This window comes from Centruroides sculpturatus, unplaced genomic scaffold (genome assembly GCF_000671375.1).
Source record: "Centruroides sculpturatus isolate CEXI.00-Female unplaced genomic scaffold, Cexi_2.0 scaffold101, whole genome shotgun sequence".
NCBI lineage: Eukaryota > Metazoa > Arthropoda > Arachnida > Scorpiones > Buthidae > Centruroides > Centruroides sculpturatus.
In genome coordinates, this window is record NW_019384361.1 from 317,669 (window position 1) to 329,273 (window position 11,605).

Sequence of the window (11,605 nt, forward strand, 5' to 3'; positions counted from 1 at the left end):
GTTCACAATAAGATTGCTTTGTGATGAGTTTCCACAAATTTCAAATACTGTTTTGCATGAGATTGTTGCAACAACCGATGTTCAGCAGTGGCTGTCTTCACTGGCGGCATCTTTCTTTGAAGAGGGTATAGACAAGTTGGTTTCCCGATATGACAAATGTCTGAACCATGGTGGTAACTATGTAGAAAAATAGTTTCAGACATGCTCTTTCATGTAAAAATAAATTTTGTTTTAAAAAAATATTTTTTATGCAAGTTTTTCCAAAACGGTACTTACTTTCTGGACATGCCTCGTATAAAATCAATATTGATATATCAATATCAATATAAAATCAATATATATATTGATATATAAAATCAAAATCAAACTATGTATTTTTTTTTCTTTATTTTAGTGGCCAAGTGATATTCCATCAAAAAATATTGTTGAAAAAAGTGCCTCTTCACAATTTGTAGGTTTGACCTCTGTTTTAGCTGCTTGTTTTTCCAGTGGATTTAGTGGTGTATATTTTGAAAAGCTTTTGAAAGGTTCACCACAATCATTATGGATCAGAAATATACAACTCTGTAAGTATTTGTTTACTGGTTTTGAATATACAAATATTTGATTGATTTTGTATTTCTCAGATTAATGACCAAAGGTGGAAACAAAAAATAATTTGAGTTACCTAATTATAATTTGAATATTATCTTTTCAGACAATATTTGAAAAAACATAAACAAACAAACAAACATACATACACAAAGATGTTTTGCATGTATTTAGGAAGAAATCCTTTATGGTAGATTTTAATCATAAAAGATTTTTTAAAACTCTTCTTCTTGCCTGATAAATGAAAGTGTGAATTCTAATTTTACTTTTTGTTTTAACCAGAATATAGTAAAAAAAATAGGGTCTGAGTGCCAAAGGCATGGTATGGTTTAAATACACTAAGTACTTTTTCCTAAATATTCTGTATCAAAATCAGGGTGAATCTTATATACTATAAAATACAGTAATTGCTGGAATTTTGATTGGGAATTTTTTAAAAATTAATAATCTATAAATTATGTTTCCATTACACATTAGTTTAATTAGAGAATTTATATTAAATTGAGTCATAGTTTTTAAAATATTTTGATTTCATTGTTTACAAAATAAAATTATGTTAGAAATAATCCATTATCCAACTTTGCTTGTTTTATGGTCTTCAGCTCATATTATAGAACAATGCCAGTAGAAGTGTATCTATGTTCTATGTAAGAAGAATGCATTCAAATACTGTACTTTGTATAAAAGATTCAAATTAACTTGATTTTGTTAATTTCATTGCTATTTAACAAATACATAGAAAACAAAAAATACACTGAATAAAAAATGCTCAAAATTGCTTCATGTGATGCCAAATAGTTTAAGAAAATATTAACACTGTCTGTCAGTGTTATTATTTTACTTAAAATATTACTAAAAGTACTTTTGATTAATTTCAAATTGTCGTCTTCAGTATAGAAATCTATTTTCTATTTACCTTACAATTTAAAATACAGTTGACCCCCCCTATAACGTACGTTCCTATAACGACAATTCCTATAACGTAGCAAAAAAATTGTAGAAACTTTTGTATAAAGTACCTCCTATAATGTCGTTTCGCGACAAGATTGATAGAGTCTGGACCAATAGTGGATGAGCAGCAGAACTACTTACCTCCGACCCTGCGCCACACTACGGAGCGGCTAAATTGAGTTTGCTATCGTCTGTTTAGTATTATATATAAATTATATATAAATTAGGTACTGTACATATAATTATATATTAATTATATATAAATTAGGTACTGTATATATAATTATATATTAACTTAATTTATTGTAACTTTATTATAATTATATATATGCTTTCTGCCGCCTGGCAACACGCTACGGAGATTTTAGGCTAGTAAGTTGAGTTTATTATCGTCTGTACAGTATGTAAATTAGGTACCGTAAGTCTAATACAGCACTAATTTTATACATTTCTTGTGAAAGAAACACTTCTTATTCAACGGCCATAAAAATTATTTATATTAATGATGTCTCCAAAGGTCAAGTTATTTTTATGCGAAAAATTCGTTATTAGAAATCGCGGCCGTCGTTTAATGTGCTGTTCCGCGATGAAAACCAGCTTTAAGCAACGGCGTAGTCGAACGGTACACACTCTGTAAGTAATCCTACAATTTTTTGTTTATAGCATAGTTTATACAGATTATTCCCAAAAAATTATACGTATTTTGGAAATGTTGAGTGGAATTAGTCTAGAATTGGTTAATTTTATAGAAGAAAACCTTTCAAACAGCCTTAGTCTGTAAAGTTCCCACCTATCGGGCTGCGATTGGCTCATGTATTTAATCGTTCCTACAACGTAATTTTCGGTTAGCGTGGAACGTATCTAAGCGTTATAGGGGGGTCTACTGTATACATTAAAGTGTTCTAAACAGCAAATTTAAAATGTATTCCATGGGATGTGTTAATACATTGAAAAAACTATAATAATAATAATAATAATAAATAAATAAATAAAACAGAAATAAAAAGTAGAAATTAAAAAGGTGCGAAAAATGTATAATTTAGAATTAACTCGAATGAAAATTATCAGGTTAACTTCCTGTATAATGTGTGCCATATTGCTGGAAGGTCAAATGAAGGTTCGTTACACAAACTAAGTCTTGTTATGTAAAGTGATTCACGTATGAAAGCGACCCTGCAATCTGAGCACTGTTGAAGTAAGGTGGCATCAGCCCATAATATATTGCAACCATTTTCTAAAGTATTTCTAGCAGGTTTGATAGCAGTTCTACAATTTTTGATATCACCTTGATATTCTTGAAAGCGGTAAGCCAATTTTCTAGTTGTAGCCTTGATATAAAATATTTTTGCTGCTGTTTGTGTCTACTGTAAAGGGACCATGTAGATTAGACCTCTGACTTCTCCAAAAAGCTAAAACTATCCCTATCATTACATAACAATCTGCACAGGAAAATCTGCAATTTTATAGGAAGTACAATGCCATATCTCTTGAATACACATACAATACAATATGTAACATCTGCCAAATATGGAATGGATGGTTGAGCAAACACCCAACTTGTCTTTTTGTCATCAGATCTCAAAGCAGTTGGTGGGAAAAGAGAGCTGCAGCAAGATTATCGAAATACTTGAACTTGGATGTTGTGTAACCAGCATTGAATAAAATATTATTACTTTTATATTATAACTTCAAATTATAATTATTTTAATGAACTGCTAAAAGTTTTCATTGTAATTTCTTGACTTTTAAAGAATTTAAGTTTTTCAACATACTTGAAAAACAAAACATTGTATATATTCTTGTAGGCCTGCATTATGCTTATTTCATAATATATTGATATTTCTTACAATGTAGAAAAATATTTTTGTTTTCAAGATTGCAGAAGTTAATAAAAAAAGGAATACCAATAATAATAATTATTTTTATCACTTCTTGATTGAGTTATAAGTTTAAACAAAACTTGTTAAAATTTAGACTTTTAAACCACATATTACTAAATAAAGAATAACATATTTTATTAAATAATAAAGTAATAATTTAATAATGATGTTTTGTATTTATTTTATTCACTTTTATAGCTATTTTTGGATTTCTGTTGGGATGGGCTGCTGTTGTTATACAAGATTATCAAACCATTTTAAATGTAGGATTTTTTCAAGGCTACAATAAAATTGCATGGCTTGTTGTATTCCTTCAGGTAACTACAAATTTTATTTAAAAATATTTTGATGATAAAATGATTAATCACTAACTTATTTTATAATATATACATTTTTTTGAATTAATAAAATTGATAAATTATTTTTAATAGCTTTTAGAATAATTAAATAAATAGTTAAATAAAAATTAAGTAAAAATGTCATGAAAATATATTTAAATGTGTTTAAATTTTTGTTGTGTTTTAATGATTTAAAGATTTCGCAAGTATTTTCAACCTTTTCAAAAATGCTTTAATTTATCTCATTAATTTTTCAAAATGGTTTATGATATGAAATAAATTAATGTAATAAAGTTATGATGTTTTAAGTTTTATTAAAACAGAATTTCTAAATATGAATTTAAAAAATATCCCAATTACTAATTTTTATGAAAATCTTAAAATTTTAAATTTTTGTAGGCTTTTGGAGGTTTAGTGGTAGCAACAGTCATCAAATATGCTGATAATATATTAAAAGGTTTTGCAACATCAGTCTCTATTGTTCTTTCAACATTATGTTCATATTATTTATTAGGAGATTTTTTACCAACAAGGTACGAATTTGTATTTACTTTTAAACACAGATAATTTTTACATAACAAATTTGCAAAATTCATTGAAAAAGAACTATTAAAATATAGAATAAATTTATATATCTCTCAAACTGAATGGGAACAAAATAAATAAGGATATTATATAATCGATTGCTTTATTATATAGAATTAAAAAATTTATGATTAATTTTATCAAAAACACTTAGACTTTAATTTAAATGGTTTAAAGTAAAAAAAAAAAGCTAAAAAAGAGATGGTTATTCATTTTATTTTAATGACCAACTGCACCCAGCCACACATTGCTGTGGCTCAAAATGTATCTATTATAAATGTATAACACTCTCCGCGGGAGGGAATTTTTGAAAAATCGTTTCTTAGTGTACATTCTCTTGATGTACCCTATTAAAACGCAATCAAAAATGCAAAAAACCACATCTAAAATAGTATAATAGAAGCAGAGTTCTTCACAGTAAGCCTTAATCCTGTCCATCTCCCCCCGTGAAAGGAATTTTGAAATCTATATAATATAAAAACACGCATATATTCGAATGCAACATTATGTCAAAATTTCAAAGCAATCAGCTAAGAACTTTCGGAGATTTAAGATTTTGAACAAATGAACATTTACATTTTTATTTATATAGATTGCTACAAATAAGCATAAAATATTGATAAACAAAATATAATTACATGATTTCATAATTGATTGTCTCTTCATTTGTAATAAAAATATTTTTATTACAATAATTGCAAATGAAGATATAAAAATTTCTTAAGTTGATGTTCTGAGAAAATTTTACTTATTTGTTTTAGATCTATTTAGCACTTATTTTTATCAAGGTTTTATATTGCATTACTGAATCATACAAATTTCACTTCACAAACTTTTAATAGAACTATGAATATACAATTTTTCTGATTTTGGGAAATTTTGTATAAAACACAATTTTGATAAACTGATCAATAAAAAAAAAAATATTAAAAACAAATTCATTAATATATCACATATTTTTACAGAGAAAATAAGCATTTCTTTCTAATAATTTTAATTTGTTCATTTGGAAATAATTTCTTAATTTTTTGTCAATTTATAATTACATAAAAAGCATGCTCATAAAATTAAATGGAATGATCAAGGTATTTTCAAGTCTTCAATTTCAATTCAACATCAGTTACTTGAAATTATTGCTGAATGAATCTAAAAGGAATATTTGAGGTGAGGAGGAAAAAAATGCTAATCTATAAATTATATAACCTGAAACTTTTGCATCATTGATATTTTTAGGTATAAAATTTACAGATAAACATTTAAAATGCACCATTTAAATAATAACTCATTACATAATGAATGAAAAATCTTTAATTAATAAATATTTTCTGACATACAGGATGGTTTATTTTAATCAATCCACTGGAATAAGACTCCACTAGCATAAAAACGGGTGTAAAACCCCTCGCCATAAAAGCTTTTAATCACGTGACCATGATATTTTATGCCTGAGCAGGTCGTAAAACCAGTGTAAAAGCGAGTTGAGCAGTGTTCAACTTTCGACGTAAATACAACCGTAAAACGGTACCATCCACCAATCAGAAGTCAGTGAAATCTAGGTCATTGTGACAGTGTGAAAATGGCAGAAAATGAGCTTTTGTGTATGTTCCCTCGCGGCTACTCTAGAATAGATCTGGTAAGATTTATTGAAAACATCTGAAAGTATTCATGTATCTATGACAAGAAGTATCCTGATTATAATAATGGATGCCTAAAATACACGATATGGACGGGCAAAGGAAAATCCTTCAGTTTAGAGGAGTATATAATGAAAAAAGTTAAGCTTATAAGTGCTGTATATTATCTTAATTAATAATATGATAATAAAAGTTAATATATGAAAGTAAAGATATTATTTTACTACATTTGTAATTATAGTACAGAAAAAACTCGTAGAATATAATCATTGTCTTTATAACTTCGATAGTACTATCACAGTAAAAACTTTGCTAGCCGGACCTCCATTGCAATCCAGATGCAAACGCAAATAGATCACGTGATTAAAAGTTTTTATAGCAAAGGTGTTTATGCCTGTTTTTACACTAGTGGAGTCTTGGTCTAACTTGAAAAATACCCAACCTACAAAAAATTCATTAAATCAAAGTTGTTATACTTCAAGGATGCCACAAGATGATGCTACTGGTTTCATCATAGATGACCCTACAATAGGTGAAAATAGAGTCAACTTCATTCTCTTAAGTGGGAACACCATTTTTTTATTTTACATTATAATTCTAAATAAAAAACAAACTTTAACCTGGAATTTTCATGCAGCCACCATATCATATGCATATGTGTTAATCTGTGGATATCTATGAAGTTCATTGAAAAAGGGAAAATAAAATGATGTTGATCAATATAATGGCTCATATAATTGTTGGGCTTGACTCTGCATGACTTTTATTTGTAGTACTATTTAAAGAATGTGGTCTACAAAAAGGATCCAATAACTAGAGAAGATATGATTGGAAGAATTCAAACAGATTGTACAAGCGTATTACAAGAACATGTTAATAAAAATTGAGACATTTCCGACAGAGAATTGACATATGCATTCAGGGAAATTTCATTGAATAATGTTTATAATAGGAGAAAACTATGAAAGTAATTAATTAAGAATGCCACTAAAAGTTTAATTAAATTGAAAAATATCCTGAGAAAATTTACAGTTACTTTGAACTTTTGAACTGGGCTTGAGAACAAATTTTAAAAATTAATCAAGGTCAACATATATCTCTATCATAAGCTTGATGGCTTTGACACACCAACGTTCTTATCAGTTTATTATTTGAAGAAGAAAAAATGATTTTATCAAATAATAATAGCATCCTAATGATTTTTTTTTTCTTTAATGAACTTCATAGATATCCACAGATTAACACATATGAATGTGATATGGTGGTCGCATGAAAATTCCAGATTAAAGTTTGTTTTTTATGTAGAATTATAATATAAAACAAAAATGATGTTCCCACGTAAGAAACTCTTGTTTTCACCAATTGTACAGTCATCTATGATGAAACCAACAGTGCCATCTTTGGTTTAATAAATTTTTTTGCATGATGTGTATTGTTTCAGTTATTCTAGTAGATTCATTAAAATGAACAACACCCTATATATGTATATATATATATATATATTTTTTTTTTTAAATTTAGATCAGTGTTTCTCAACGGGGGTGATATCGCCCCCATGTGGGCATTTAGTAACAATTTATATTTTGGGGGGCGAAAAACAATTTTCTGGGCGATATAGTAAAATATTATATTAAGAATAATTCGACATTTTATTTGTTATATCGTACAATTAAACAAATAACATTATACTAGTCACTAGTCTATTCAATGCAGTATGAATTTGGCGTTAGTCTTGGCCTTCAACATCGGAATTTTGAAGTAAAGGGGGTGACACTATGTAACAGTTTTATTGAAGGGGCGATGATTCGTTAGAGGTTGAGAAACACTGATTTAGGTGATTGACCAAAAAACTCAAAAACCTTTATAATGCAGTCTATTTTTTTAACGTACCAAACGTTTTCAGTCAAATTAACTGACCTTCTTCAGGATCCAACCAAAAAATTTAATTTGCTAGATGGAAAATTCAAATGGGCTTGCGCAATCGAATCTGCAAAGATTGTAGATTTTTAAAAAATGTTCTAAAATATCTGTTTGGCAAATTAAATTTTTTGGTTCGATCCTGAAGAAGGTCAGTTAATTTGACCGAAAACGTTAGGTACATTAAAAAAATAGACTGAGTTATAAAGGTTTTTGAGTTTTTTGGTTTATTGTAGTAATGCAGTTAGAGATATTTAGATGATTGATTATGTATTTAAGAACTTTTATCAAATAGAATAAATAATTATAACATTTTCAGTTTTGCTTTATATCTGATTATCATTTATACTCAATATTTTTGAGTATGTTGTTGAAACATTTCTTAAGGTTATTTTTAAACAAATAACAACACTTGTCAATGTGACTTTTTCTTACACTTCATTACATGTACTGTAAATGTTTTTCTGCCAATTTTTAACCTAATTTCCAAATTTGACCATCAATCTACATTCTCACAAAATTTTCAATAATATTAATATACTCCTAATACTTACTTATTTACAAAAGTTTTAAAAAGGATGTGAAATGTTTGCTGCCTATTGCTACACATTGATTTGGGAAACCAAAAGTGCAGCATATAAACTTTTTAAACCTTAATATATTTTTGCATCTCTTTTATTACCAATAAAATTAATTATAAATCTTTTATTTCCCATCTACACTTCAAGTATTCCTACTGAAAAAAGTGTGGATAGTATGATTTATTATACATAAGTTCCAACTTACATATTGGAAGACTTATTTTCTTATTGTGAAGTAATAAATATTTTGTGTCTTAGTTGTTGTTATGTAATCATGAGAAATAACAGATAAAATAAATTCACATATAAAAAAAATCAAGAAAAATTATGAAAGTTAAAGTTTGCTATTTGATATAATCAGTCAAAATTATTGGATAATAATTAAGTAAAATTTCATAATTGTTAAAATGGTAAATTGTTTTTATAGTTTTATGAAATTTGATGTATGTAGAACATATATTATAGAAATTTTTAAATATATTTAGAAAATGTAAGGTTTAGTTAGTAATAAATTGTTTATTTTGTATTAAATATTTACAGATATTTTATTGTTGGAGCATCAACTGTAATTGCTGCAACAATTCTGTATAGTTACCAATGGACTCCTACTAGAGAGTGATTTTTTCATTAAGTAATAAAAATTGAAGTTTTTAGATATTTTGCTCAGTTTATAGAAATTGAATCTGTGATCTAATTATAATTTTATTGATGACTTTTGTAATTATTGTTTACAAAACATATGTCATAAATCATATAATATTAGAAAAAGTAAACACACACTTATTATCCAAAATGAAAATTTTATTTAAATTGTTTTTTGTATATTAAATTTAAAATAACAATTTTAGTTATCAAATTATATATTAAATAATTTAATGCCAAATTCAATACATATTTTGCCTTATTTTTAAATTTCAAAAATGTTAATTTATGAGCATTAGAAGAGAGATAAAAAAATATTAGATGATTATACAAATATCTTAAATTTAAAATTTTTTGAAAGTATTTGGTGAAATTTAATATGCTAATTTTTGGATTTTTGCATTTTGAGTATAATATTTTAAATTTTCAATATATTCTTGATAAAAGTAAATACATATTAAACAGACTTTGGTCACAACAAAAAATTAATTTTTCTTAAATAGCTTTTCTAATTTAACATCACTGACAAATAAATAATCTGTTTTTTACATTCATTCTGTATTACCAATAGAAACTTGTATATATTCAAAATCTAAAATTTGCAAAACATAATTTTAATAGCAAGTCTAAAATGTAATTTTTCTACATTCTAAAGTTGATATAAAGTAAATCTAGAAATAAAATAAAATATTTATATATTTAATTAGTTCATATATTTTGGCAGTTTAAATTGTACAATAAGTTTAGAAGATTATTTTTTTCAGACTACAAGAAAACTAAGTTCTGTGTAATTATCAATTTATTATTGTTACTAATGAATACATAATATGAAAAAATTAAGTACTAGAAATGAATTCTAAATGATAAAGTGAAAGATTTCAATAGTTGGAAGTCATCAGAGAGAATTATTTGATACTTTTGCACTATTTTTCATGTTTTATCTATTTGTCAGTTTGCAAGAATTATTTTCAGTTTTTTCAATATTAAAAGTCTATTGAAATAAAATTATCAAACATTATATTTGAATATATATTCTGTTCTATATAATATAAAAAATATATAAAAATTTAAAACTTTGTAATTGTTGACAGGAAAACTTCTAAATTATTCTCTAGTAAATTATTTGTTTCATCTATTCATTATCTAGATATATATTTTTAAAATTTGATCTTTTTAATAGAAATAAAACTGAAATTTTAGTTTGAATTGAACTTTTTTTCCTGTGTTTGAAAAAATAAAACTTTAAAAATTTGACTACTTTGTTTTTTTTTTTTTTTATCAAAATGCACATTTCTAATTCTAACATGTTTTATATAATGCATATTTCTTACATTTGCATGACATTTGCTATTTAATATTATGATGTGCATATCAAATCACAAATGCTGATATATTTGCATCATAAAAATGTCTGTTTTATTTGATGAAGTTTAATGCTTTATCTTTTGAGAGTACAATTATAGTTATTATTTTGTGATATGTAGAGCAGTTAATCCATTAATATTTGTAGGTTGAAGAAATAAACTCAGTAAGGTACAAACTTTGTAAACAATAGCAAATAGTTTACAATTCCAAGTCAAAGGATTCTGTAGTAATTAAATGTGTAAGGTATTAACATATATTGTTTGGAGCAAAAAGCATTTTTTTTTATTATACTTGGTTAGATGGCCTAGAATGATGGATATTATTGCAAAATCTATCTAATAATAATATCCATTATTAATTGAAGAATTTTAATTTAAAAAAAATCCATATGAGTTTGTATATTCTGTATTACAGACCATATTTCTACAACTTGTCTTTGATGCTAATGGAATCTGATAGAATTTTTGTTGCAATGGTAATTGAAATATGCTTCCATTATCTTTTAGTATATAGTGATGGAATTATACTTTGTTACACATGATTATTTGCTCTTTTATTATTTTATTTTATATTTTGATATTTGATTATTTGACCAAAATGCCTATTGCTGTAATTTAATTTATATGCAAGTTTTAATGTTTCTTTTTAATTGCTTCTTTGGTCCTCTATATTGAAATTCTGTTTGGGTTCTTTTGTAAAATGTTTAATTATTCATCATAATGAAAAATAATGAGCAATTCCAACTATCATTGCATAGATATCTTTCAGAAAACTGAATATTCCTGAATGATAGTATTGATACTATTATTTTATTTCGTCAGAAAATTTACAAATAACAAATCTGTTAGATGCAATTATTCTACTTTTTGGATATTGGTAAGTATAGCAGATAGAATAGACCCAACATAACAAATTTATTGTCTGTTACTGATGATATATTATTTTAAGAGTGATATATTCATACCAAACAACTTCATATGTAAATATTCTTCTCTGAATTTTGCTTGAAGCTTTTCATAGGTTTCTGCTGGTTTTGTGTCTCCTTTTAATAAAATTTTAATTTTTCATTAATTTATGTAAATGTTTTAAACACATTAAAATATGACTTGTCCACTCTAAAC

The 11,605-nt window shown here is 25.9% G+C and overlaps 1 protein-coding gene across 2 annotated transcripts in view; it reads left to right on the plus strand.

Moving 5' to 3' along the window:
• LOC111641137 (UDP-N-acetylglucosamine transporter-like) overlaps positions 1–9,269 on the plus strand; it is a 30,166-nt gene extending 20,897 nt beyond the window's left edge. Inside the window, exons 5-8 of one of the 2 annotated variants that reach the window (XM_023387270.1) lie at positions 395–566; positions 3,621–3,739; positions 4,160–4,293; positions 9,018–9,269. In XM_023387270.1, coding sequence (XP_023243038.1) covers positions 395–566; positions 3,621–3,739; positions 4,160–4,293; positions 9,018–9,096 — 504 coding nt within the window. In that variant the 3' untranslated portion in view covers positions 9,097–9,269. Of the gene's footprint in view, positions 1–394; positions 567–3,620; positions 3,740–4,159; positions 4,294–5,399; positions 6,581–9,017 lie in introns of those variants that run through there. The other variant, XM_023387261.1, reaches the window with a different exon arrangement.
• The last annotated feature ends 2,336 nt before the right edge of the window (positions 9,270–11,605 follow it).